Raw genomic sequence first — 26,050 nt, forward strand, 5'->3', positions numbered from 1 at the left:
ACCCTGCAATAGGGCCATCAGGCGGTTCATCAGGACCACAAGGCAACTCAGTGGGTCCCCCCATTGGCCAATTCTCCCAGATGGGCATCAGCAACGGGCCATCCAGTGCACAAGTGAGTCCAGTGCACCCATCTTGTGTAAGAGGACCTGACAGTTGTGACTCCACTGATGCTGTACGAATGTAGAGATGAGGTCTTCTCATTCTGAACTGCATGATACAGGCTGCATCGAGCTTGCCACGGCCACCATCGATGGCAAGAGGGCCACCGGGCAGCATGGCGCCGCTCAGGCCAGTCGCCGGGCCGCCCCCAGCATACAGCAATGGCCAGCTGCGGCCACCAGGGCACCTGCCACCCGGACTACCATCGGCGCAGCGGCCAGCCATGGGGCAGCCTGGGCCAACATTTCCTGGCCAACAGCGCCCATCAATGCAGCCAATGGGTCCTCCAGGCAGCCAGCTCCCTCAGAGGCCCGCATCATTCCAGGGAGCTCCAAGAGGGCCCCCCGGCCCTGTGCCGCTTGCCAACGGGCATGCCGGTATGCGGCCGCCCTTCGGCACAGCCCAAGGGCCTCCTGCTGCACCGCCCTTCGGCGCGGCAGGGCCGCCGATGCGTCCGGGGATGCGGCCGCCCCCAATGCGCCCAGGCACACCAACTTCACCACCACCCACAAGCATCGGTAAAGACACCTGCATCCTCAGAGCATCACCTTGCACTCGTATCCGCGCCATGTTGAATGTGATCTCAGGGAAAGGAGTGCCCAGCGCCTTAAAAGGTGCGTGGCTTCAATGCAGGAGTGGCGGGGACCCCGCGGAGCGATAGGCCTGGAGGCCAGCCGATGCAGGGGGGGCCTCCGAGCTTCCAGTCGGTGGCGAGACCTCCCACACCAGGTATTGCGTGTTCCAGTACCGCCATCTTGGCACAGCCCTCTGCCCTAGATGCATGCCAGGGGAAAACCTACAGCGAGCTGCTTTGTTGCCATGCAAGGGTGCTCTTAGATAGAGGTTTCCAGGACCCAGACTGGTGTGCGCAGGCATCAGGTCAACGGGTGCGCCCAACTTTGGGGGCGCGGCCCCGCCCTTTCAGCCGAACCGGCCCACCCCACTTGGCGGCGGGGAGTTTGTGGAGGATCGCGCAGCACCGGGTGCCAACCGGATAGACCCAGCACAGATGCCTCGTCCAATTCCAGCAGATCAGCAGCCCATTGTGCGCCCACTCCTGATATCTGGAACTCCATGTTCGTTTCATACACTCAATGTGGATGCCAACTGCCTTGCGGCGGATCTCATCAAGAATGTTCGTGGGGCCCAGCAGTATGGAGGTGTATTGCGGATTGCATTGATCCAACGTGAAGTTTCTGTCTTCAGCTCTTCGCAACGAGGAGAGATGGAGAGCACCAGATGCCGCCGCTCACCAGCACCAGATACGTGGTGGCCGACAAGGGGGACTGCTCCCCCCGATGCATGCGCGCCACGCTCAACAACGTGCCCGCAACCGGCGATCTGTGCCGCATCGGTGCAATGTCGTTGGCTGTCATCATCTGCCCCTTGGCTCTTCCTGATCCCAGGGATGACCCCTTGCAGGTGATCACTTATGACTCTATTAGAGTAGTTGTCCATTTTACATTGGTGCTGCCTTGAATGCAAAATGACTAGTTGCATCTGGGGGCTAATGCAACGACCTGCTGCGTGGCAGGTGGTGGACTGCGGTGAGTCAGGGCCAGTGCGATGCGTGGAATGCAAGGCATACATGAACCCTCACATGAGGTTCATGGATGCGGGACGCAGATTTGTGTGCGGCTTCTGCGGCAGCACAACGCAGACGCCGCCCGAGTATGTGGCGCACATCGGCCCAGACGGCCGGCGCAGGGATGCAGACGAGCGCCCCGAGCTCAGCAGCGGCTCAGTGGAATTTGTGGCCCCTGATCAGTTCATGGTGGGCCCCCGTGGACCTTCATGGCCTTGCAACAAGTTCGAATGGCTTCCGTGGACTTTCATGGCCTGGCATTACAGTCAAATGGCTGGCAGCAGAAAGCTAGTGTGGTGCATGCAAGCCATCTGGACTTCGCGTCACAGAGACTAGCCAGAGTTGCATTCCCCTTGCTGCAGTTGGCAGTTGTGCAAGCATTGGTGTATACAGACAATTTGCAGAGTTTTGTGCACCCTTGTTGCAGGTGCGACCGCCAATGTTGCCCACGCACGTCTTCCTCATAGATGTATCCTACCAAGCTGTCGCGTCAGGAGCCTGTGCGTCCGCATGCGCGAGTATCGCAGCGATCCTGGATGACTTGCAAGGTAAGCAGTGATATGCAATTTGCTGTAGCATTGTGAAATGCTGCTACTTGATTTGATTTCTGCGCTTGAGGCTGCATGATTTTGGCCACAGAAACATTAACTTTGGACGTCACCTGCAGGTGGCGAGCGGGTGCATGTGGGCATCGTCACGTTTGATGCCTCGGTGCAGTTTTACAGCCTGAGAGCAGATCAGGCAGCCTTCCAAATGCTGGTCATGCCCGACGGCGAGCAGCCCTACTGCCCGGCAGCTCATTCTTCCCTCATTGTACCCCTCAGACAATCGAGAGAACTGGTAAATCACAGTCTCCCAGGGAATCAAGCCTCATGTGCTGCCAGCAGAATACTCCCGTACTCATACACACAAGAAGGCCTGTCAGCAAGCCCAGATGCCAATCACGATATTTCTGTACACTTGACAGGGGGTGCAATCTCGAGTGTTATCCTGATGCTTGTAGGTGGACAGCGTGCTGGAGCAGATTCCATCGCTGTTTGGGCAGAGTCAGGTGGTGGGTTCCTGCTTGGGTGGAGCAGTGGATGCCTGCATACAGCTGCTCAAGTTGGGCACGGGCGGCAAGCTACATGTGTTTGCCAGCGCTCTGCCCAAGACGGGCAAGGCGGCACTGACCCAGCGGGCAGAGCAGACCGGGGACAAGGACCTGCAGAAGGTGCAGGAACCAGCCGTCAAGGCCTACCGAGAAATGGCCGCCGACGCCGCCGAGTTCCAGGTCTGCATAGCATACCCTGCCTCCCCATGCCTTCAAACTTGTGACCCGCCAACCTGCCTCAGGGTGTTCAGCATGGATGCAAACCACTTCCTACAGTACCAAAAGGAGCGGCACATTGCGACCTAATCAACTTTGTGTGACGCTCGGCAACGCACTGAGGTTGTGGGGCATCCATGCGCAGATATCCATAGACCTCTTCGTCATGGCCCAGGCATACATCGACCTGGCCACCCTGCGCGAGCTCTGCCAGCAGACCGCTGGGCAGCTCTACTACTACTCCAACTTCGTGCCGGAAATTGACGCAGACCAGCTGCAGAATGACCTCCGATGGAACGCCATGCGCCCCCAGGTAGGTTCCGTGCTGCACCATGCATGCTCACCCTTACTTGCTGGTGCTTCAGAAGAGTTCGGCATGCCGATCCATATTTCTGCAACCTGCGTGAGTCAAATCCTTGGAATCTAGCTGGTCCGAAGGCTGCCACTTATCGTCTGAGGGCACGAGGCACCGCTTCCACAGCTTGTCCACGTGTGAGAGGTGCCCTTCTCACACTTGACACATTGGTGGAAATAGATGCTGGACACAAATGAAGGCGCTGACTGGGTGGGGATTCGCGGTTGTGTGGGACAGGGGTGGGAGGCGGTGGGGCGGCTGCGCGTAGGCGCTGGGCTGGAGGTGGAGCGGTATGCGGGCAGCTTCTTCCGGCGCACCGACAGCGACATGGACTTCCCCGCGCTGCACAGCGACCACTCCTTCGCGATTCAGCTGCGCCACGACTCCGCGCTGTCCCCCGGCCGCCCTGCGCTGCTGCAGTTCGCCCTCGCCTACTCCACCACCTCCGGCCAGCGCCGCATCCGGTGCGCCCACCCCGCTAGTCCTGTACAACTACAGCACCAAGGTCAAACAACTCCAGGGGACCTGGCGCAGCAGAGGGGAGCCGTCATGGAACCATGGATCGGTCATCCATGGCGGCCAGTTCCCCCCGCCCACTGACCGGTGGAGGGAGTCTGCAACTACCCTCCCTGTTGCACATGTCCCCCTCTCCAGTGTCGTTGCAACTGTTGTGGTGACCTGCCCTCCATGATAAGCAAATGCCTTGTTCAGGCAGCGCTGAATGCATGGACTGGAGCACTGAAGAGATACAATGAGAGGCAATTTCAGTGTGGTGGGAGCACCATCATGGGGTGTTCCGGCGGCTGCTGCTGCAGTCAACCTTGCGGTGAGATGTGCATGTGCGGAGGTGGGTGACAAGTATTCCTGTGCTGCGCTGCAGGGTGCACACGCTGGCGCTGCCTGTGGTCGACAGCCTGGCGCAGGTCTTCCGAGGGGTGGATCTGGAAGCGCAGCTCAGCCTCCTGGCTGTCAACCTTGCTGCCAAGGTGGACCCCTTCAATGCACCCACGGTGCATTTGACAAATTGTGCATTTGAACAAGGGTGAAGGCAGGCAGAATGGAAGTTTGACTGGGCGCCTGGGCATGCCTCTGCAGGTGCCCAACAGGACACTGGCTGCTGCCAAAGAGGGGGCGGCCAAGGCGACGGTGGACGTCCTGAACTCGTATCGCAAGAACTGCTCAGGCCAGTCTGCTCCTGGGCAGCTGGTGCTGCCTGAAGCGCTCAAGCTGGCACCCCTGTACAACCTGTCGCTCTCCAAGTGCCCAGCCTTCAGGTACTTGCTGGATTGATGTTGTGATCACATCCCGCAGCAAGGGCATTTCTTTCCTGTTGCTCCATCGGAAGAGCACATTCACGGACCAATTGTCTGGTGTCTTGCAGGGTAGACACCTTGGCTGATGTGAGAGCGCTGTGGCTGCATCGGCTGGTGACGGTGCCCATGGCAAAGCTGGTAAATCTGCTGTACGGGCGGCTGTTGCCTTTGCACCACCTCCTGGCACAAGCCGCGGCGGGCCAAGAGCTGCCTGAAGGCGCTGCCTTGAGTGCGTTCTATTGCATGCTTTCCATTGGCCTATGGGCCTTATGTGTTTTCTGTGCATCCATTTCAAGCGTGCAAGTATCAGAGGACAAGGCAGTGACTCAGCAAAGTCTGATCTGGCGCAGTTTCCCAGCCCTGCTACGGACTCTCGGCCGAGAAGCTGAGGGATGACGGCATCTTCCTCTTTGAGAATGGCGCAGACGCACTGCTCTACTTTGGCCCTCGCGTCGAACCTGGCCTGGTCCACGCTGTGCTAGGTGAACCTTTCTCCTTACCACTACTGCGCTGCCTGAAACTCCCTTCTCTGCTGCAGAATCTCCAGGGAGCAAGAATATTTTGGTAAGTTGAGAGGAACTGTCCCACTGGCATGTCCAGCTGATCATGTGTTGAGTCGGTAAGGAGGAGGCTGGGATGGAGACTGACAAAGATCAGCCGGTGTTTGCAGGGCAGCAGAGCTTGGATGCGCGCGGCAACATGGAGGCAACCAGGCGGCCGCTGGCGCTGCCGCGGCTGGACACAGCCCCCAGCCGAGCGCTCCACTCCATGCTGGACCAGCTGCGCAGCGAGCGCGGCGCCTACATGTCCCTGCGCATCGCCCGCCGGTCAGCAAGTTCACCCCATGCTCCCCTCATGCTTGTGACTGGTTGGCCTCGAGAGCAATCAAGTGCCTGCCTACAATATGAGTGATCATACTCGCTGGAGGTGTTTGGTGTGATGCAGGAGTTCCATAGAGTCTGCAAATGCAGCCCTTTCTCCCTGCATGTTGTGCGCACTGCCTTGTGCGTCTTGGGCTTCCCTCTCGGCTCGAGATGCTGCAAGACCATCAAAGCTGACTCTGCTTGGGGTTTGGCAGGGGAGATGCTGTGGAGGCAGCGTTCTACGCGAGTCTTGTGGAGGACAAGACATCGGCAGGCTCCTCATATGTTGAGTTTCTTATTTTGGTGCATCGCCTTATTGCAGACAGGAACAAGTAGCTTGTTGCGGATGAGGGGCAGGTCAGTTGTGATGTCCCTTTGATCTCCAGGTCTAAGTGTGAGTGATAATACAAGTATGTCTATTTAGCTGAGAGTGTTCAGTTAGAAATGTGTGCCTGTTGGCACGCTGATGTCTTAGCACCGTTGGATTCTATCTGTCGGAGACATGCACTTTTATGATCACAGTTGCATGCCCGTTGAAGACAGTTGCAAGCCCTATACCGGTGGTGGTCGCAAATTTTAAGCCAACCTGGAAGCGTCTCAGATCTGTTCGGATTTGCGCTTTTGATTACACGGTCATGTCAGGGGACATTGAATAAGGGTGCCGAGTGTTGCAAGACACGTCTGGACCGGGCAGTGCTGCTTGTGACATCAGCAGGTATATTGGTCTTCTGGTAGCTTGGTACAAGAGACTTTCTTATTAGTGGGCAAGAACAGTCACTTACACCTTCTGTACAACGCTCCTTGACGGAACTGACACAGCTCATCACAGTAGTAACCACAGACATGGAAACATTACGGCGTTCCCAAGACCCCTCATTGTTGATAGCTGCAGCGACCCCAAATGCATGCGGTGTTTGTTGCACAGCTTCATGCAACAGACTTGTGACAAACTCAAAATTGGACGACAGTGCACAGAAAAGCCCTCACTGAGGCCCGAAGGAATACACCGATGCCGCGAGCTTTTCGACTTCTGGCAGCGCTGCAATGGCGGCAATCACCGACTGCCGGATGGCACCATCTGGCTTCAGGAGGGCGTCAGCCACCAGGCTGACTCGTGGCACCACTTTGGCCATGGGCAGCTGCGCATCTCCCAGCTCCTTCTGCACCAGGTCCCTCACCTGCCTGATCACCTCATCCACTGCCGCCTGCATCATGTCACAGGATGATATCACTGCTGATTACTTGCGACAAGCTGACACAAGCATGAAAGGCTGGCCTTTCAATGACCACCTCATTTTCCGAGGTAAGCATGCCAGCTTTATGAGGAGCAAGAAAGCTGGCGAGTGCTGTACCTTCAGTGCTGTGCAGAAGAGCGGCCGGCTCATGACCTGCTCAACCTCCTCCATCATTGCGCGCACAATCTCCTCATCTGTTATGGCCACCTGTGCCAGAACACTGGGCCATCACGACACCGCCAGAACGAAATTTAGATGTAACACTGAAGCATTGCAGGCACCATGCTAGCCGTCAGGAAAGTGTCATTGATTCCCTCGAAAATTCGAGGCCAGGGCTAGGGCTTTGGCTCCGGGCAGGTACCTGCGGGCCTGGGACCAGGGCGCTGTTATCAGGAGGCGTCCTTCTGAAGCTGGCAAAGTAGCGCGCTGCGTCTTCTGCGCTGGGCAGGGCGAGATCCACCCAGCCGCCTGACAGCCTCACTGCCTCCTCAAATTCAGCAGCCATCTTGGAAACCACGATATGCACCTGCATCCATAGTGCCCACTCTCAGATACCAATCACAGCAGAATGATGACGCCAATCAAGTCAGTACACTGAGCAGATTGTCAAGGAGTCCCATTGCAGCTACATCTGCAAGCAAAATCCACCTGCTCAGCACTCAACGGCTGCGTCAGTTCAAGCCCATCCAAGGCGGAATAGGCAGCCAGCTTGTGGCGCTCCACAGTCGCCTGCACGCTGCGCTCTGGCAGGTAGTGAGCATACTCCAGGAACTCCTCCTGAGCGCCCTTGCCCACGCGGATCAGCTCAGTGGGCCGCAGCCTCATCGGTAGTGCCCTCCACGCTCCCGGCCTGCCCCTGCGGTACTTGCAAAAATGCGTCTCAAACGCGCGACCGGAGATCATAGTGTAGTCAATGGTCTAGGATCTACAGCGGTCACCTACATGACCCATAACTTCCTGGAAGCCACATGCGCGCAGGAAGGCTGCCTCTTCAGTACAGCAGCGTATTTGAAGATGAGACACTTGCTGCCACATAGCAGCAGTGGAGTCCTGGGCAAAATATACCTGGGTTCCAGGAAATTTGACTCCATGAAGAGTTGGCGTCCCAATATGTTCAGCTGCACCCTCAGGAGGAGTTGCAGCAACGGGAGCAACCAGATAGCAGATGCCGTCCTCGCAAAGCCTGCTTCTGCCAGCTCCCTCCAGAGGGCAAGCTTTGTTGCATCAGCCTCGCCATCACCACCTTTCATCTGCCTGCAAAATGCAAGGCAATCCAAATTTGGCATCTGTGTATAGTGATGCTAGCGTGTGTCTGTCCGATGTCCACGTGGGCTTTGCTGGAGGTGGCATCTCATCACCGTATTCGGAGTATGAGGGCGTCGAGGCTGGCAGCACGATTCAAGTGCCTCTCAAGCTCCTCCAGCATCTGCGGAAGCGTTGTGGTGTCTGAGATGGTCTGCACCGAGGCAAAGTGATTTGCGAGGTTTTCATCCGCTTCTCTCTGCTGTTGCTGCCTTGCTGACTCAGACCCATGCCTCCTGTTCCCGCTCCCTTGAACGCCCAAGCTATCCGAGAGGCTGTTGGAGGCACTGCAAGCATAACCTCCTCTTTATTTCTCAACACATGCAACGCTTGTTCTCAACCACCCATGCAGATTGTGATGAGAGAGCACCGCATACCACTGGTCTCACCTCTGATATACACAGTACGCAGCTGATGCTCCTGCTGCACCGAGGCCAAGGGCAAAAGCAACAGATCCTGAGTGCCTGTGCACGTATAAGATTTTTAGACGCACGCATCCAATATGCAATGGCGATGATGATGATCACATCCAAGAACATGAAAAGTGCTCGCTCTGAATGTGCTTATGGGGATCGTTACCTCTTCACATACTCCCGGTAACTCTGCAGAAACTGCACGGTAGCCTGCATCTGCCGTTTGATGACAGCTTTCAGACTTGCTTAGACTATTACAAAGCTGAAGTGGAATTCCCTGTACGAGATGCTGACCAGCGCAATGAGTTGATTGTGAGGAGATTGTTACGGTTAACCAGGCATTACTTTTATATTCTGAGTAACAATGCCAACAAGACTGGGTTTTTATCCCCGACACCCCACTTGCTCCTTTCTCTCTCTTTCCTTCCTTTCTCGGAGAAAGATTGTTCTGCCGCGTACCGTAAACGGAGAACTTGAAAATGGCAACCTGTGCAACTTCCCTCCATCACATTATCGCACGAATATGATATATTATTAGGCGCGATTTGTATTCTGAATTGAAAGGTGCAATAGGTTTCCCTGCGATCATTCTGACGAGAAGGGTGGGCAAGAGTTCAATCCATGTCGAGCGTTTCGAAGGCCCCTGTGCAGGAGTGTGCAGGATGAAGGTGACAACATGAAAATGCTTGAAATAAGTTGTAATTTCGTATCGTTAGATTTGAAGGTCAAAGCGCTTGAAATGTTGGGGTAGTGTAGCCGATCAGCACGTGTCCTTGGACACATCAGTTCTTGGATGGAAAGAGAATTCTTGAAGGATCACCCCTGATTCAGCCCCTTTGACATTGCTTCGCTTGCCAGGGAGCGCGATTAAACAAAAGGTGTCTTCCCGGTGCATACAACGATGGCAACGCGGGTTCCCGCCGGTAGGACAACTCCTCAGGATGACAGAGGAAAATGTGATCTTTCGATAACAAATCCACAAATTAAATCAATTGACTTTTGGTAGTGGCGAGAGTGCGAGTGTCCAATTACCTGGTATTTGATTCCGCAGACACAGCTTTCAATGGGATCAGCATCTCGTTTCCACACTTGCAGCACTTGGGGAATCGCAGCTGGCCAGGCCCCTCCTAAACCCGTTCCACAAAAGGCAGAAAGGCGCTCAAAGCGAAAGGGTGCTGCACCAAAGAGGTGGGGACATGCATGCAGTGCCTGTGATGGCGTCAAGATAGTTTCGCATGTCTTCCTTTGGTGCAGAGACAATTACGCTTGGTGTGTATCAGTTCCAATCGACATTGCTTCATCAGAGCGCTGTTCTGCCATTTCCATGTGAGATCACAAAAAGGATCTGGTGCATGCTATACAGGGCATCTCGAGGGGATTCGGCGTCACTACAGGAACGTCTGGCTCAGGATGCAGCAGAGGTTCAGGGGACATGCGCGAATGTCAACCGCAAGCGCAAGCGCGACATCAGTCGTCCTAGAAGGCTGGGTATGTCTGCGGCAGAGGAGCCCGCCGCCCTCAGAGATACCCAGCATGAACAGGCAGCAGAGCCACCCTCAGGCAGAGCGGCTCCCAAACAAGCTGTGCCAGAGGCAGACGTGGTGCAGGGCAGTGCAAAGCGAACAGCTACAGGTACTGCGGCTGAGCACGAGTGTCAAGCCACCAGGCTCCATGCCCCCACAGCCAATGCCGCAATGGCAGCGTCCGAAGTGATCACTGCCAACGGTGGTACAGAAGGCATTACTGCTCAAGGGCAAGCAGGTATCAGAGCATCTTTCCATTCCGGCATTGATGCGAGCATCTCCTTTGATACCAATGTGGGTCTCTGGTAGTACAAATGCGCACACGATGCATATCATAGACAGCCCATGACTTCATGGTCCATAGTAATAATGCCACATGTCATGATATTGAACATTAGACGTCTCGTCTTCTGTGGAAATAGGCTTGGTCGAGCAAGGGACGGAGGCAGACTCTCCTACATGCCACCGCTTGGAAGCCAATGATCTGGCAAGAGATGCTCTTGGACGCGCGCCATTAGGACAGGCCGCTCCTGCCGATCTCACCTCCGCACCCAAAGTGAGCCGCCTCCATCAATGAGAGTCAGTAGAGTTTGTTGATACTTCTTCGATCAGACGTCCTGTTGGGGACTTGGTATCTGCTGCATTGAGACCTCTGTGCACGGCAGGCACCTGGTGGGGCTGGTGAAGGGCCAAGTGCGCCCAACACTGGCCAGCAGCCTGTCCTCGGCCTGAGGCATGGGCCCACATCACCGCTCAGGCAACCCTCCAGACCTCCCAGCACTCCCAAACAAAGGGCAGCAACGGTGGCAGCACTAAGAGCGGCCAGCTCATCAGGGGTACCTGCAGCAAAAGCGGCCAGCTCAGAAGCTGCCCCAGCCGCAGCCGCAGCTAGGTCTTTAAGTGTGCCGGTGGAAATGCAGCAAGCGCAGCCGAGGCTGGACCGCCGGCGACGGCAGCAACGCCAGAAGCAGGGAGCCAGGGTAGAGCAGCGGCAGCTGCTGCTGATGATTTCAGATGAGCTTTTGAAGGTATAAAAGACAACCCAACATATGTGACAAGTATCCTTTGATCTTCCCCGTTCAGTATTGCACGCAAATCAAACTGCATTATATGGTTTCTGCACCATTCAAAATGGCAAGATTGTGCCCAGGACTTTGAAGACGCTGCCAGGGAAGCAAACGGAGAAATCAAGGTTGACCCTGAACATCTTCAGATTGTGATGGCAGCGATGCGGCATGGACAAGATCAGCTCAGGCTTCTCCTGGTGCGTATTCTGGGATAATATGAATCTGCCTGCTTCACAGCAAAGCAAAAATCTGACCTTGAGTTAAATTTTGTGGGAGGAACAAGTCGGTCTGACAGTGTATTGGTCTGGTTCCAGAGAGAAAGGATGCGCTGGATGCGCGTGCGCGTGCGTGCTGCAAGGCGCGCATTCAGACCATCAGCTGCAGCAAGAGATGCCCAGAAGCTTGTCGCTGCAGCAGGTCTGATCTGCACACCTCTTATCTTCCTCTGGAATGCACCAGCATATGTCCTGACACAGTGGCAGCTTCCATAGCAGCACATGCTGCCATGTACGACCAATTCCGCCTGAAACTGTTGGTGGTGCATGCAGCAAGGCCCCTGCAGGATGGAGCTGGGACTCGTGGGGCGCAATCAGAAGCCACAGACATGGACGAGTCTGCATCTGAGCCGCAGGACGGGGAAATACAAGAGTCCATCATGATGAGCGAGCAGGCGAGCATTAAACGGGCAGACCCTGAGCCTTGCAGCCCAGCATCCGCAGCAGTCACAGCAGCTGACAGCATCTGCCAGAAGACCCCTGGTAAAAAGACAGCTTCAAAGGGCAGGCGCATGGCATCACGGCTGGGCGTCCGCTCGGGCGGTGTCACAAGGCCACCCCTCCCGCATGCATACGCCGGCAGGCCACCATCAATGGGGCGGCACGGCAGATCATGCAGGGGGTCAACCGCAACCCAAGACAGCTGGCAGAGGGAAAGGCAGGGCTCTGCACCCTACAGCATTGCGGGGTGCCGGTGCGAGCGGTGGTGTCGCTGCAGACTGCTGCCGAGCCGCATACGGATGCGTCAGTGCAGAGTTTGTTGACGAGGACGGTCTGCATGTGAAGATAGCGGTGTGGCGCGGCCGCGATGTGGCGGCTGCAGGCATGCCATCAGACAAGGAGGGCCAGGCTGCGTGTGCTGGCCAGGAGGGGAGCCAGAAAGCCAAGGCGGCTGACGGCGGTGTGGAGGCCCACAGCGGTGGTGAGAGGCCAGCTCAGGCTCCACCCGCTGCAGGTGGTGGAGCATGCCCAGCAGCCACAGCTGTGGATGGGGGCGGCTGTCCAGGTATGACAGGCCCAAAAGTCTTGACTTATGACACCGGGAATGAGGACAAGCCTGTGGCGCAAGAACAGTTGTCCATGCCCAACCTGTGCCGCCAGCCTGTCGGGAAGGGACAGCCAAGGCGGACTGGTGAGCAGCTGCCAGAGCCAGCTATTGGCCCATCTGCAAGCGTGGCTGTGATTGGAGGGAAAGCCGACGGCAGCTGCACTGCAGCCAAGCACTGCTGGCAGCCGCCGCCCAGGGGACAGCTGTCCCCTGCAGATGCTGCTGCACGCACTGCACCTGCTCGAGCAGCACAGCCCTTGGCAGCTGGCAAGGCAGATGGGGAGGATGCAGGGCAAAGGGGGCACTCTGGCAGCGCTCCTGAGGCTTCAGCGGAGTTGGGCCAACGGTTTCCAGAAAGGGGAGTTGCAGCAAACGCCGCCGGCAAACCCAGCACAGGCGCAGGGGCACCGCAAAATGCCAGACCAGAACCCAGCGGGGAACCAACAGGTACCTGCGCCAAACAACACTTGGCTGGCTCTTCTGAGTATGTGGCTCAAATATGGGAGATAGCAGACTTTTGCTTAGACACTCACATGTCTACAATGGCTTCTGCGCAGGAACACCTGGATCCAACAACCAAGAACACCGGGGCAAGTCTGTGGGGCAACCGCAAGTCGCTGAAGATGGAGGTCTTCTGCCATCCGCGGCAGCTCCAACAGGACAGCGACGCCCTCCTGCTGCCCCCAGAGCTGCACCGCCAAAGACACGAGCAATGACTAGATCAGCTACTCAGCCGCAGAATAGGAAGCAGCAGCTATTCGCTGGCACACAGAGTTTTACAGCAGAGGCAAATGCGGCTGAAGCAGTCTTGACCAGACCAGACCCAAGCATGGATCAGCAGGCCACACAGCCTGCTGCTGATGCATCACCAGTTGATGCAGCGCTGCAGCATCCTGCGAGCACAGCTGTGTCTGGTCACCAGGGAGAGGCCACTATGCAGCAGCCTACTGCAGTGGATCCAAGCTCTTCAGCACTCGGACAATCAGTGCCTCCAAAGGAGCCCAAGCCGTTTGACCCTCTGCGGGACAAGCGAAGGAAGCCAATATCCAAATGTAAGGGTGCAGCAGTGGGTCAAGCAAGCGATCTTATGACCTGAACTGATGAATGATTGCTGCATCTTCTGTCATTTTTCAACTGTCTACATGTACATTCTTATGACAGATGTTTGGCGATAATTACATGACGTTGCCCTGGTTGCACATTGCAGAATTTGAGATGTATTGCTTATGATGGCTTGTACACCAGAGATGAAGCCCTGTAATTATTTTTCTCCCTTACAATGGCTTTGCTTGCTAAATTTGGAATTGCCTTGTATTGAACAGAACAGATTTGAGATGTGCATTGTAGATGCTCTCTTCGCTGTAAGGTATAATATACTGACTGCACAATTTCCAATCAAATTTGCAACTCAAATTTAATGACGAGCCGGATTGACATGGGAAATAGAACAGAGCAGCTTACAGGAGGTTGTGCTAACAGACATCTATAATAGCAGCAGTGTGATTGGCACCACAGGAGACATGCAAAAATCGGCAGGATTCTGCTGGAATTTTGCATGATTGACTCCCTTCCAAATGCTGCACAGGAGTTGGCTTCCAGTAATCAAACTCGTTATCATGGCCAAGCTGGCCACCAGCAGAAGTCTGATCTGGGAACAGCCCCGACTCACTCCCCACAGAGCCGCCCCAACCCCACGTCAACAGCTGCCCATCGCTGGTCACACCTGCACTGTGCTGCCACCCTGCTGCAACCTGTACCACCAGGGCAAGACAATAGCTGTACATACCATCCCCCCGCATGCATGCTATGCAACAATAGAATGCTAATGAAATTACTGTTCACCAATGGCTACCGGGCAGCGATCAGACCTGTTCCAAGGAAACGTCAGGGATCAGCGTAGGCTGGAAGGGTGAGGGCGGGTCACTGGATCCCAGCCCTAGCAGTCCATACTCACTTGTCCCATAGGTTGCCACGCGGCCACCATGTGTGAGCGCCACTAGATGCCGGCCGCCTAGGGCCAGCTGCTTCACATTCTGCACCCCTTCAAACCCACGAGTGCGTCAGGGTAGAAGTAGGATCGTCTTGGATAACTTACATGTGTACATGCAAAAGTTCCTAACGGGACAAGCCCCTTCTCAATGCACCTGCTCATACTGTGGAGAGGTGAATCAATATGGGTGTGCAAAGAATCCCTCACTGCGCACCTGAGAGAACTTCGGGCTCATTTGCCTCGGTAGCTGCCTTTGTGAGTGGTGATTGCCGCAGGTATGGGCCCCAAAAGTATGCAGCACCGTTCGCATCCACACACCCTGATCACAAGACAGGTCTACAATGACGGCCTTGCATTTGCCTTCCAGTCCCTTGGGTTGTCTTTGAAGGGCTATTCATGCTGCCTCTCTGCTGTGCTTGCAGATACAGCGCGTACAATGGTGTGCGGACCGCATACCTGAATTCATGAGCCCACCAGCAGCGCTCTGCACCATGATGCCTTTAAGCTTCTTCACAAGGCGGGGTGCAGACTCGTCTTGGGTAGCAGCAAATGAAGATCTACCATGACCTGCAGCAAGGCGCCATGCCAGGCATTAGCTGGCAGATGACTGTACCCCAAAGCACAAATTCCAACCCAGTGCACCTGCCGCACATGCGAATGCAGAATGGACATTGCCTGGCTGCTGTATGAGAAGCATAGGCCATGTTCCTACCTAAGCAGCCACGCGTGTCACCACCCCATGTGAAGAGCTCGCCGTCTGCAGATACTGCCAGGGAATGTTGAGCTCCAGCGGCAATCCCAATTATCTTCGTTCCTGCAGTGCAATGATGACGTGTGATGCACCTTGTTGTTCACAACGGCGCTTGTATGATCAGGTGTGCCGAATGAGCTTCAGGTACGATTATGAATGATATATGTTGGCATGTGGGTGAGTTCCATTACCAACAAGGTCCTGGACACGGCGTGGGACCCATTCCTGTCCACCCCTCCTTCGCAAGCCTAGCTGCCCATGCATGTTGCTGCCCACGGCCCACACGCTGGAGCTCTCTGTCAGGAAGAGCGTATGGCTGTGCCCCATTGCTACTTGCACGGCAGCTTCCGGCAGGAAGACCTCCTGCGGTTCCTGGAGAACACCGAGAGGATGGACCATGTGATGTCTTGCTTGGTAGCTGGTTGCAAGAGCACTCTTGCAGACTCAACCTTTCAGTGCATATGACAGGCTTGCCTGCATGGAAAACTCCTGATGTGTGTAGTGCCCCAGCTGACCGTGGTCATTCAGTCCCCAAGTGAACACGCTTCCATCAACAGCAACGGCTGCTGTGTGTGCACCTCCACACGCCACGGAGAGAAATTTTTGATTAATCAATGCGGGTACAAGACTGGGAACTGCGAGGCTTTTGGCACAGTCATGCCCCAACCTTCCATAATCACCGTTTCCCCAGCAGGCCACTTTTCCAATCAGGCGTCTAGCCATCGTAGTCTGAATCTAAGGTGCAGATGTACTGCATGCATTAGGATTTCCAGGCATTCAAATGCTACAGACTTCGCAGATCAGGCATGGCGAACGGCATGCACCATGGTGACAGGACACTTCAATATCTTAATGCTGCCTTACATGCTTCCTCGAATACTTCACACCCTATGACCTACCCAACTCTATTCTTGGGGCTCCATGAGCCCGGCTCATCCTTCCTCAATTTGCTGTCTCACCGGCATCCAGCCCAAGCTTGCACGTGCTACTGTAGTCAGGGGGTACTAAAGACTTTAAAGCTGTAGTATATATAGGGGTATCTACTATACTAAATTAGTATAGTAATCACCCCTAAGTATAAATGACGACCAGATTAGAGAAAGAGGTATGCAGACCAGGTTGAACATGGTAGGAATTCTGGAGCACCGCGCACGTGCTGCTGCTCTTTGCCGCTACACTGCAGCAGCTGCAGGCATAATAATAATGATTATCTTTATGAGTGGCGAACCCAGAGCCCAGAGGGCCATAGGGCATACACAGGTCCGTCTGCAGCCGGAACCCGGGGCCGATATGCACAGGCTTGCAGCCTTGTCAACTCGCAAATGCACCCTTGCAGCCTACAGGTCTATACCCCCTTCTGTGATTTATCATGATGGCAACAGCTAGGCAAATATATACTGAGTCGGCTTCCAGTTAGTGGCCAGCAGTTCATTTTGCAGTTATTCGAGAGACCCTGTGGGCTTTTACCCAGTAGCAATAATGGTCCGAGCTTACAAAGAAATACACAGCTGATGACCTCGAAGAGCTGGACGCGGTGCACGCATGCTGGCTTCCAAACCCTCTCAAATCACCAATGATCCGCACTCCATACTTATACAGGTTATCACAGTCTAAAGGAGGTACATCTTTATTCTAGGGGTGCAATCAAACACACCACCTCTACAGACAAAAATTTGACACTTAGTTGCCAAAGCCAATAGAGAGATGTGCCCAACTGGACAACAGTGTAGAGTCTTTCATGCCGTACAACGACAAGGCTCAGCCATCACCATTGCCATGAAGCTTTGTAAGAGAGTGGCTGCAGCTCTGCACTCAGCAGCAGCTGGACTTGCTGGAGTTGACCGGCTTGCCCTCGCCTGGCCTGATGGTGGCGCCTGGCTTGTTGATGACGGGCTGGCTGGCCATCCTGAGTCACACCAAACCTGTCATGTCACTCTGCTACAGACTTTCTTGCTGACAGACCAGGACACATTTGACACAACTCCATGGACTGTAAAGTCTCCATGTACTGGACCAATGCATTTCTCATGCAGGGACTCGGGGAGCATTCTCATCCGCATGGAGACATAGACTGAACAGCTCATTGCACCTGTTCTTGATCTCGGCCGCCATGGTCATGAAAGCTTGCTCCACATTGGTCGCGTTCTTGGCACTGGTCTCGAGGAATGGGATGCCAATCTCATCTGCAAAGGCCTGCCATGAAGCAGGTCTGCACTTAGAACCAAGACCTTGAACACGCATTTACTTCCCATGTAAGAAGATACAAACCCTTCACGTGCTCACCTTTGCTGTCTGGTAGTCCACGACCTTCTTCGCTGTCAAATCACTCTTGTTGCCCACCAGCAGCTTGTTCACATTTTCATTGGCATATCTGTCAATCTCGTTCAGCCATTGCTTGACATTGTTGAAGCTCTCCTGATCTGTGACGTCGTACACGACCTGTAAAAAGCAGCAAAGACAGTGACTGACTGGGCAGGAGGTAGGGACACAGGGTTCAGTGATGCCTCTTGAAAAAAAAGCTCAAGCCAAGGATAATAGGCTTACAATGATTCCATGGGCTCCCCGGTAGTAGCTGCTTGTGATTGTACGAAAGCGCTCCTGACCAGCCGTGTCCCACTGCAGAATAATAAGGACGTGATTAGCATCGGCAAGGTTGTGAGGAAACAGAACATAGCAAGTTGTCGAGCACCAACGAGGAGAAGAAGGCTCACGATCTGGAGTTTGATCACTTTGCCGTCAAGCTCGACGGTCCGAATTTTCTGCAGGCAACAAAAGAAGATCAGGACCAGCCATTCCACCACGTGCTTGCATAAAAGTAGAGGTGGGAAGGATGCCTTACAAAATCGACGCCGATGGTAGAGATGTAGCTCTCGGTGTATGTATCATCCTGCGCCACACAGCGCGATGAGGCCTGCTTCTCCAGAATGACAAGGACGACAGGAGGGCTTCAGGAAGGTGCACTTACCGCAAACCGAAGCAGCAAGCAGGACTTGCCCACCCCCGAGTCTCCAATGAGCAAGAGCTGCAACCAGAAAAGTCATCGATCAAAAACTGAGACAATGAAAGTTTGGCCAAAGCAGACAGCAGAGTCCAAGGAGGGGTTTGGTCACCTTAAAGAGATAATCGCTGCAAGAGCACCCCAGAAGCACACAGCAATCAGCACCACTTCGAATATAGAACATTGAATAGGTAGCATGCAAAGCCAAAGACCAGCAGCGCTGCAGAGGGAAGGCTACTTACTACTCTGGGTTCATTTTGACTTCCCAGACTCCTCAAACCCAGCCGCTGTTTCTGTCCTCTGATTGCTGTGGCACTATGTAAGTCAACAATCAGACTGGCAATCCAAGGCGACGCAAAAATCTTGCCTGTCCGACACAATTTTCTCTCAACGAAGCAATTCAACGCCCACGGAGAATCAAGTAATTACGGTGGCAAGTAGTTTCCCGTAGTTACGGACTCCATTCCATGGATCCTCGGAGTTTATTGGCAGTCTCGAGAGGGCATCTGAGGTCTATGTCAAGAGATCAGGATATTTCTTGTAGTCTTTGTTTCGTTATTGTCATCCTTGCATGTAGAATTGCGCCCTTTAATTGTCCCCAATCGATCCTCGAAAAGTATGTCCCTCTTTAGTCTGTTGCAAGACTGCTTCGAGGCCCTCTCCCATGGCAGTTTTCCACCCAGTGATCTATTGAAGCAGACAATTAGCAAGGTCCGTCGCTTGATGCGCTGCCGTGCATACAAATTCCCCTGGGTCATCGAACTTTCAGACTGTCACACATTTCAGGAGGTCTTCAAAATTTAAATAAACAAAGCATTATCTCAGGGATATTCTGCAACTCGTGGCAGCCAGATGCTGAGGGAATCCTTGAAAGGGCTGAAGATTTATTTGTGTGCTCGCAGGGCTTGGGCTTTGCTATCATTGCTGCTGCATGCGTAGTAAAGGTTCCACAGATCTTGAAAATATCTCAGAACCAAAGCGCCCAAGGACTCAGTCTACTCTCTTTTGAGCTTGAGCAGCTGGCTCTTACAATCCATGGATCGTATGGCTTCATTTTGGGACTACCTTTCAGTGCCTATGGAGAGGCAGTAGTCCTTGTGCTGCAAAATTCTTTCCTTCTGGCTCAGATATACGTCCTTTCAAAGACGTCTTTCTGGCGACCTTTCCTAGCAATCTCACTATTTGGCACTGCGCTTGCCTTCATCTCAGCGGGTACGGATGAAGAAATTATCTGGGCAGCGCACAGAGAAGTCTTTTTGTTCTTTCCAGTCAATCTATCTTGTCACTGAATTCATAGAAATTCCATGTCCTGCAGGAATGGTGACCCCATCGTTGATAATGATCCTGTACGACCTGAACAACAGTATAGTCCTGGCGGCACGTCTGCCTCAGATCTATCAAAACTTTATGGTAAGGGAGCATTGCACCTTTTGGCTGTTTCAAACGCCATCCCATATGGCCCTTGCTCATGAAGTGGTTTCACTTGCAGAACAAGAGCACAGGACAACTCAGTGGGACGGTGTATGTGGCCAACTTCTTGGGCTGCATCGCTCGGATATTCACATCTCTGCAGGAGGGTGGAGGTTATGCAATGGTCCGTGGCTTTCTGTTAGGTATGATGCTGCCACCCAGAACCACTGCTGACATTGAAAGTCAGTATGCCTTTTTTCCCCTGAGATAGTGACACAAAACAGCCGATCGAAAGCTCCTCAGACTTGGGACTCACCTTCAGTTGTGTTGAACAGGTTTGCTCCTCAACGGAACGCTGGTCTCTCAAGTCCTTCTATACAGGGGCAGCAAGGCTATTCCGGGAAAGAAATTGGAATAATTTGTTAACCTTCCTGCTCTGGTTGCTCTGGTGGACGCTGGCAGTGCAAGGAGATTTCAGTCTCGTCAAGGCGAGTTGTCCACAACCTAATTCCGTTTACAGTGGCTGCCATGCATACACGGCTCGGCATGTCAGCAGTTTGTTTGTCTTACCGGTATCAAGAAAGAGATCAGGATCAGCCAATGCCGCATCACTGATCCAGATGAGCGTGATGATGCCTCGAGGCTCAGAGAGAGCTCTAGAGGCTCAGCTGATGGGTTGCTGACAGAAAGATGTACCGCAAACTTTTCGCGGCGAAAACACTTGATGTTTGATGATCTCCCAATAGGACTCCTGCTATGTGTCCCGTCATGTACTGGTGATCATTCGATTGAGCTCGGAGGTACCGTGTGACACGTCTTCAATATATCCTTTGAAATGCGGGGTGCCACCATGACGGTCATGCCATACTATCTAGTAGATCATCTGGCATGATGCCACTGGCATGGCATGCAGCTGTGCAGGCGGCTGCATGTGCGTCCGGGATAAACATGCATGTGCACACACTTGAAATCTGATCAGTCACTGCAGCGCAGCTGTACAGATTGATCTACCGTAGTGATGTCGAAAGTGAATTCGGCCCCCGCCGGGCCTGGCCATATTTAATATGACCAAGTTGGTCATGGGCAACCGGGGTGTCCATTAAAACTGGTGAATGATCGAGAATGTCACATGCTGACTGAGAGATCATGAAGAGAAGACCATCATAATCTATACCTTTGAAAGGGAGAGCAAGGCCCAAAAGATGGCCTCCCCCAATGGGACCCCCGTTTCCTCTTTCTTTCTTCTCCTGTGAATTTGCGGACATTGCGGACGGCACCTTGTTCCGTAAGTAAACGAGCGAAAGATGTCTACAGAGAGAAGTGGAAAGGAAGGAATGTGTACAGGGAAAAGCGAACATGTCTGCGCATCACTTCTATCAAACGTTGGATGGTGGTTGTACGAAACATTGTGCTCCTCAGTTGGTCACTCTTCGGAACTTTAGAGTGCCACTATTTCACAGCACAAGAAAATGTCAGCAACACGCCGCTCAGGCGCTTCAAAAACAGGGGTTTCGCAAAGCATCTCGCAGGCGGCAGCTCTCAGTCTTAAGCTGCTCAGGAAATCCAGCTGCAGGGGCAGCTAGACCAGCTGCAAATGGCGATCCTCGAAAGCCCACAACAGCAGGAAAGCAGGCACCAGAGGCAGCTGCTCCCTCCCGGGATAGCTCAGCAGTGTCATCCAATGACCCACCAGCGCAGAGCTCCAGCCAGCAGGCAGAGCAGCAAGGCAGTCTTACAGGGCTCAAACCTTTTCATGTTGCTGCCTTTGCAGCCATACTAGCCTGTGGACTCGCGTTTTTGGCCGTCCTATTGTACATAACAGCCGACATGCAGTTCCAGAGAGCCTGTATAAAGGTGGTCAAGCGGCTGCTGAAGACGGTGGCCCTAAGGCAGGTCATGGGCATCCTAGCAGCTATGACCTTTGTGCGATTTGGACTTGAGCCTCTGGTCAAAGTGTTGAGGGGGATCTTCTCAGCTCAAGGGTCCTGGGAAAAGTCATCAGAATACTATATCCTTCGCGAGGTAGTGCTCTGAAGCTATTCTAGCACTTGTCTGGTCGTGCATTATTTGCCAGTAGATTGTGAAATGTTGCTGCCCCTGTTGGCAAACTCTAAAGCTGCATCTGACCAATGTGTTCTATGCGCAGGTGTACAGGCCGCTAGAATTTCTGTTTTCCGTTGCAGCTTTCACGACTCTGGCAGAGAATTTCTTGCCGCAGCTGATATCAATTCCAAAAGTGAGGTCCAGCCATGTCTCTTGACTGGCTCATCTGCTGTCGGCCGCACAGGATGCGGGTAGACTTGTAAAGACATCTGCCTCAGAAATTGCCAAAAGTGACGCCTCAGACGAAGCTTTGTCACTTGCAGGCGATGGTCCAGAATTTGGTGAGGTCCACTCTGTCGCTCACATTTGTCATCGCGGCAGCCAGGGTGGTGTTCAACGTGAAGGCACGCATGACACGGGAGGCAACGTGGCAGCTGGAGCTGAAGGGAGATCTCACCAAGCAGCGCCGGGTGGAGGCAGTTGACAAGCTCCTGTCTGTTCTGACATTGCTGGTGGCATCTGTGTTCGGCCTGCAAGCCATTGGGCTTGATGGTACGCGCTTCCTGGCTCACGCAGACGTGTCAAGTTGCGTCAAAAACAAGCAAGAGAGGCGGTAATATGGGAAGGTGAATGTTGAGAGCATGTGCGTTGTACGCAGTGAATTCCGTGCTGGCGATTGGTGGAGTTGGTGGTCTGGCGGTGGGTCTGGCTGGGCGTGAGATCCTGGAGAACCTGTTCACTGGGCTCATCATCTTGTCGTCCAGCCCTTTTGAAGTGGGCGACGAAGTGCTCTTCTCTCCTCCCAGCGGGCAGGTCTGGCATTTCTCTCCACGGTCACCCATCTTGTTTGAAACGCACCAACGGTCTTCGGGGTTGGTCATTCACATGCATGGCTCCCTGGAAGTGTGCAGTGCTGTAGCAGGTGGTGGAGGGTATCGTGGTGGATGTGGGCTGGTATCGCACGACAATCAGAAGCTTCGAGCGTGAGATCTTCAATATCCCCAATTCCGTCTTCTCGCGCAATGTGGTCCTCAACATCACGCGCAAGCAGCGGGAGTGGCGGTTCTACGAATTCATCGGTGAGGTTTTCTCGGGAGCAGAATGCCAGGAACAGTGTCGATGCATTCCCTGGCCCTGGTCAGTCTGCTGAGTGCTGCTTCAGCCGGCGTCTGACTGATGGGGTTGGTGTCCAGGTCTGCGAGTGGATGATGTTGGCAAAGCTTCTGCGGTGGTGGCAGATATGCGCAAGATCATTCGCCAGGATCCGCGCATCATTCAGAAGCTTCACCGCCGTGTCTTCTTTGACAAGTTGACACGGGAGCAGGTGCGGAAGGCTCAGACTTATGCGCGCCAGACTCTTGAATCCACTACAGCTGCATGTAATCACCACCTTTATGGTATTCCCCTGCAGGTGACCATCTACGTCTCTTTCTATGTGGAGGCAGCCAATCGAGATGCGTTCATGTCCATCAAGCAAGATCTGCTGCTTGCCTTCATCGACTGCGTGGACAGGAATGGCGCCAAGCTCGCAAAGCAGCGGCTAGAGGTGAGCTTCTGCTAGCTCCTGCAGCTCTCTACGATCTGATCAGGCATTCCAGTCTTCCTGTCAATTGCTATTGAGGGTCCACGCCAGCTACTTTAGAGTGAGTGAGAGCATGCGGGGCGGTGCAGGTTGAGGTGGCCCCATCCCAGATGGCTGCCTCATCGCAGCGTCCTGCATCTTCGGGCGTGAACGATGGCGCTGCGTCCTCGCAGAAGGCTCTGCCTGAAGGCAAGGCAGGCAGCCAGCAGGCACCTGTGGATGTATCACTGACCCCTCCTGGCACGTCATCCTCTTCTGGTGCGCTTTGACGAGCTCATATGGCATTCTATCTCGATGCAATCTTGTGTTTGGAAGAGGGATTGTTGGTCATGCTGATGGACTATTTCTGGACATGCAGGCAGCAGTGCAGCTCCAGAGACAGAGCGCGCCGGCACCAGCAGCAACGTTGTACCCAGCACGGATCCGCTGCGTTCTGCTGTAGCAGCTGCGTCTGGTCTTGTGGTCGCTGACAATATGTCGAGTGATGAGCAACCAGGCTCAATGATGACGGCGAGTTTTGATGTTTTATAGGAGCATGCCTGGCGTCCGTCTAAGTCATAGTCTACTTGCAGATAGCATGTTTTCTGATTTCTTTGTGTGAGCCCAACTTAACGTATGTTCCTGGAGTCTTTAGTCTTGCACCCTGCATTTTACTTATCTTGTAAAATAGGCTTTCATCTGGCTATCTTGTTTTACAGACCGGTGCTTTTGGAACAGCTGCCTGCAGGGAACAGTCATGATGTTTCACTCAGTTGGCATTGCAATACATCAGGATTCTAGGCACCAGTACTACTAGATAGTATCTGGATTGATCAAAAATACATACGAGGCCCTCTTCTACTACCCCCATGTGCGGCACACCCTGTTGGTCACCTCCTACACACCTCCGGAGTCCGCCTACGCAAGCCTGGAGGTTTTCTGCGCAGCGAGGTCCACAGAGGAATAATTTTCAAACACTCTTTCCATGCTCCTCAATGCCTAGTAATGACTGGCCAGTCCATAAAATGGATACGAGGCCTTTGTGGAAAGCCCTGACACCTTACTGCGTGCATTTGTGACTGTCACATGAAATAAGTAGAACATTCTATAAACCCTTTAAAAGCTGCCACTCGAAGGGACACGAGAAGTACAAACTACTGTAGGAACAGATCACAGGTATTACAGGTTTAAACGGTTCTGGACCAGCTGCAGCCTCTGTCTACCTGATGTACAAGGGCTGCCTCACATGCATAGCTCATCTTCCAAAGGGTCACTGCAGTCTCAGGAAATTGCTACTGCTCTCAGGAGGCCAGCCTGTATGCCCTGATCTTATGGTACATCTCTTTTTATACTGTGCTATCGAGGCATACTGGCTCCAGTCTCCACTCATGCACTCTTTCCAGAGTTTGCAGACTGCTGGATGCGCTGTGCGTTGAACTGCGCCTGCACAGGGCACCCCTTTTAGGACTTCTAAAACATGTCCAGACACCAGCAAGAAACATTGACCTGGAATTGCACAGATTGGCTTCACCTTAGTTTGGAGATGCTGGAGTTGACTGGCAGCCAGAGATGCATTTGTCTGCACAAATAAAATCAGCCTGGAAAAGCACACACATGACATGTGTAAGCTACGGAACAAACATTATGTCCTCTTCGGGGCGTTCTGAGCGCATGCACAGTATCCAGGCGGAGGTTGAAAGATGATGGCCTTGGAGCCAGGAAGCTCACTTGTGAAAGTAGGAAGAGGCATGGTCGACGACGGTTGTTTTCACTTCTTCAAGCGCCTGATCGATGGCTGCCTCATTTTGAGCCAGGAACGGTTGCACAATGCCGTTGAACAAGTAGACAGCACCTTGCGTCTTGGGGTGCCAGAGATACAGCACAAAGAGGACTTTTGCCTCATAGTACATTGGAACCCTGCAATAAAACAGATAACGATAAGGGTTGTTCTCCATAATATTACTTTCTTTTGATCCAGCAGCTGCCAGGAATGCGTGGGGAGAGTGAAATACCAGAAGACCAGCACGTCAAGTAGCATGCGCTCGCTCACTGTGAAAAGCGCCAGCATCAACCTAGCACACAACAGATGCACTTAGTTTCACATCCGATTGCAAATCCGATTTTAAATTAAAAGCATCAATGAGCAATATTTGGCAAATTTAGCAAGGCCTTCACCAGTAGATACACCACTGCTGCACAGCATCGCTTTGCTTCTGAGATAAGGCCTTGTAGCAAGAGTAAGCAGGCCACACATATCCAATCAGGTTCCTGCAATATCAAAGACATCTTTGCAAAGAGCCATGCTTGAAAGTGATGAAATGTGCAAACCGTCACGTCAGTCATTTCTAAAGGGAAGACAGATCAGACACGTACAGTACTACACGACAGGAGAAATCCCCCAACATTTTCCACGTTTAGATGTGCCTGTCCACCCTGTCTTCGGCGCGCTCCAAAATAGAATTTGCAGGATCGGTCAAGCGATACACATTGCCATGCACGGTGATCTTTCCATTCCCAGCAAATAACTTCACCCGTGTGCTACGCTGCAAGAGGTACCGAAAACGACATCTGGTCTTGGATCACAAAAAGCATTCCTTTCCTTGCAGGGACGTGGTGTAGCATTAGGTTTTGGGGTCATAATTTAATGTAGAGGGGATTCTTTCTGAGCCCTAAAAGTTCTCTATGAATTGAGAGAGGTCCAGGGAAGGACTGATCAAATCTGCCACAATTCACTCCATCAAAGATCATGACTTAAGGACACGTGATGTCAGTGTGCCGGCCGACGGCCAGGCAGGTACTATCTACCTTTGATAGTGATTTAATATTACAGACTCCAAGTCGGACTCAGT

The 26,050-nt window shown here is 53.5% G+C and overlaps 8 protein-coding genes across 8 annotated transcripts; 4 read left to right on the forward strand and 4 right to left on the reverse strand.

The window, feature by feature from the left end:
- Positions 1 to 251: 251 nt before the first annotated feature.
- On the forward strand, positions 252 to 5,921 carry COCSUDRAFT_57085 (hypothetical protein; the record flags this gene model as incomplete). Its single annotated transcript, XM_005645658.1, has 16 exons — positions 252 to 678; positions 794 to 889; positions 1,033 to 1,205; positions 1,367 to 1,582; positions 1,695 to 1,934; positions 2,173 to 2,293; positions 2,413 to 2,558; positions 2,749 to 3,018; positions 3,200 to 3,367; positions 3,647 to 3,873; positions 4,290 to 4,419; positions 4,505 to 4,683; positions 4,791 to 4,951; positions 5,073 to 5,204; positions 5,393 to 5,549; positions 5,801 to 5,921. 16 exons carry the CDS (start codon positions 252 to 254, stop codon positions 5,919 to 5,921), a joined length of 2,964 nt encoding a protein of 987 aa, XP_005645715.1.
- Positions 5,922 to 6,568: 647 nt separating this feature from the next.
- COCSUDRAFT_57086 (hypothetical protein) lies at positions 6,569 to 8,751 on the reverse strand (the record flags this gene model as incomplete). The annotated part of the gene is made up of 7 exons (XM_005645659.1): positions 6,569 to 6,790; positions 6,938 to 7,027; positions 7,182 to 7,346; positions 7,469 to 7,676; positions 7,886 to 8,074; positions 8,179 to 8,409; positions 8,702 to 8,751. The coding sequence occupies 7 exons, from the start codon at positions 8,749 to 8,751 to the stop codon at positions 6,569 to 6,571; spliced, it is 1,155 nt and encodes a 384-aa protein (XP_005645716.1).
- Positions 8,752 to 10,025: 1,274 nt separating this feature from the next.
- On the forward strand, positions 10,026 to 13,164 carry COCSUDRAFT_57087 (hypothetical protein; the record flags this gene model as incomplete). Its single annotated transcript, XM_005645660.1, has 8 exons — positions 10,026 to 10,167; positions 10,481 to 10,614; positions 10,724 to 11,086; positions 11,440 to 11,542; positions 11,674 to 11,883; positions 12,119 to 12,406; positions 12,645 to 12,895; positions 13,006 to 13,164. 8 exons carry the CDS (start codon positions 10,026 to 10,028, stop codon positions 13,162 to 13,164), a joined length of 1,650 nt encoding a protein of 549 aa, XP_005645717.1.
- A 459-nt stretch (positions 13,165 to 13,623) lies between these two features.
- Positions 13,624 to 16,126, reverse strand: COCSUDRAFT_67111 (RCC1/BLIP-II; the record flags this gene model as incomplete). Its single annotated transcript, XM_005645661.1, has 8 exons — positions 15,664 to 16,126; positions 15,381 to 15,561; positions 15,151 to 15,252; positions 14,895 to 15,005; positions 14,653 to 14,757; positions 14,317 to 14,489; positions 14,032 to 14,199; positions 13,624 to 13,638 (listed from the first exon to the last, which is right to left on the reverse strand). Exons 1-8 carry the CDS (start codon positions 15,910 to 15,912, stop codon positions 13,624 to 13,626), a joined length of 1,104 nt encoding a protein of 367 aa, XP_005645718.1. The 5' UTR covers positions 15,913 to 16,126.
- Positions 16,127 to 16,661: 535 nt separating this feature from the next.
- Positions 16,662 to 18,553, reverse strand: COCSUDRAFT_67112 (GTP-binding protein YPTC1). The gene is made up of 9 exons (XM_005645662.1): positions 18,430 to 18,553; positions 18,300 to 18,315; positions 18,155 to 18,211; positions 18,029 to 18,076; positions 17,901 to 17,948; positions 17,734 to 17,805; positions 17,473 to 17,628; positions 17,279 to 17,382; positions 16,662 to 17,095 (listed from the first exon to the last, which is right to left on the reverse strand). The coding sequence occupies exons 1-9, from the start codon at positions 18,441 to 18,443 to the stop codon at positions 17,002 to 17,004; spliced, it is 609 nt and encodes a 202-aa protein (XP_005645719.1). The 5' UTR covers positions 18,444 to 18,553; the 3' UTR covers positions 16,662 to 17,001.
- A 252-nt stretch (positions 18,554 to 18,805) lies between these two features.
- On the forward strand, positions 18,806 to 20,015 carry COCSUDRAFT_37522 (mannose-P-dolichol utilization defect 1 protein; the record flags this gene model as incomplete). Its single annotated transcript, XM_005645663.1, has 5 exons — positions 18,806 to 18,898; positions 19,090 to 19,399; positions 19,503 to 19,597; positions 19,677 to 19,800; positions 19,933 to 20,015. The coding sequence occupies 5 exons, from the start codon at positions 18,806 to 18,808 to the stop codon at positions 20,013 to 20,015; spliced, it is 705 nt and encodes a 234-aa protein (XP_005645720.1).
- A 925-nt stretch (positions 20,016 to 20,940) lies between these two features.
- COCSUDRAFT_48305 (hypothetical protein) lies at positions 20,941 to 23,898 on the forward strand. The gene is made up of 9 exons (XM_005645664.1): positions 20,941 to 21,619; positions 21,744 to 21,833; positions 21,964 to 22,192; positions 22,299 to 22,453; positions 22,563 to 22,719; positions 22,834 to 22,964; positions 23,052 to 23,186; positions 23,312 to 23,480; positions 23,581 to 23,898. Exons 1-9 carry the CDS (start codon positions 20,954 to 20,956, stop codon positions 23,751 to 23,753), a joined length of 1,905 nt encoding a protein of 634 aa, XP_005645721.1. The 5' UTR covers positions 20,941 to 20,953; the 3' UTR covers positions 23,754 to 23,898.
- COCSUDRAFT_30317 (hypothetical protein) lies at positions 23,886 to 25,778 on the reverse strand. Its single transcript, XM_005645665.1, has 6 exons — positions 25,575 to 25,778; positions 25,377 to 25,469; positions 25,214 to 25,273; positions 24,930 to 25,118; positions 24,733 to 24,799; positions 23,886 to 24,644 (listed from the first exon to the last, which is right to left on the reverse strand). Exons 1-6 carry the CDS (start codon positions 25,604 to 25,606, stop codon positions 24,588 to 24,590), a joined length of 498 nt encoding a protein of 165 aa, XP_005645722.1. The 5' UTR covers positions 25,607 to 25,778; the 3' UTR covers positions 23,886 to 24,587.
- Between the last annotated feature and the right edge of the window lie 272 nt (positions 25,779 to 26,050).

Source organism: Coccomyxa subellipsoidea (assembly GCF_000258705.1).
Source record: "Coccomyxa subellipsoidea C-169, whole genome shotgun sequence".
Taxonomy (NCBI): domain Eukaryota; kingdom Viridiplantae; phylum Chlorophyta; class Trebouxiophyceae; family Coccomyxaceae; genus Coccomyxa; species Coccomyxa subellipsoidea.

What these genes read in the sequence shown, in the direction of transcription:
- COCSUDRAFT_48305 (XM_005645664.1), top strand. Translation starts at nt 20,954, where the DNA reads ATGTCTGCGCATCACTTCTATCAAACGTTGGATGGTGGTTGTACGAAA. An exon ending in GCAAGCCATTGGGCTTGATG is followed by an intron (nt 22,193 to 22,298) that starts GTACGCGCTTCC and finishes CGTTGTACGCAG; the next exon opens with TGAATTCCGTGCTGGCGATT. An exon ending in TGGCACGTCATCCTCTTCTG is followed by an intron (nt 23,481 to 23,580) that starts GTGCGCTTTGAC and finishes CTGGACATGCAG; the next exon opens with GCAGCAGTGCAGCTCCAGAG.
- COCSUDRAFT_30317 (XM_005645665.1), bottom strand. Translation starts at nt 25,606, where the DNA reads ATGTTGGGGGATTTCTCCTGTCGTGTAGTACT. An exon ending in CAGCAGTGGTGTATCTACTG is followed by an intron (nt 25,274 to 25,376) that starts GTGAAGGCCTTG and finishes GTTGTGTGCTAG; the next exon opens with GTTGATGCTGGCGCTTTTCA. An exon ending in TCCAGCATCTCCAAACTAAG is followed by an intron (nt 24,645 to 24,732) that starts GTGAAGCCAATC and finishes TGCCCTGTGCAG; the next exon opens with GCGCAGTTCAACGCACAGCG.
- COCSUDRAFT_67112 (XM_005645662.1), bottom strand. An exon ending in CTACCATCGGCGTCGATTTT is followed by an intron (nt 17,949 to 18,028) that starts GTAAGGCATCCT and finishes TGTTGCCTGCAG; the next exon opens with AAAATTCGGACCGTCGAGCT. An exon ending in GCGGCCGAGATCAAGAACAG is followed by an intron (nt 17,096 to 17,278) that starts GTGCAATGAGCT and finishes GGTGTGACTCAG; the next exon opens with GATGGCCAGCCAGCCCGTCA.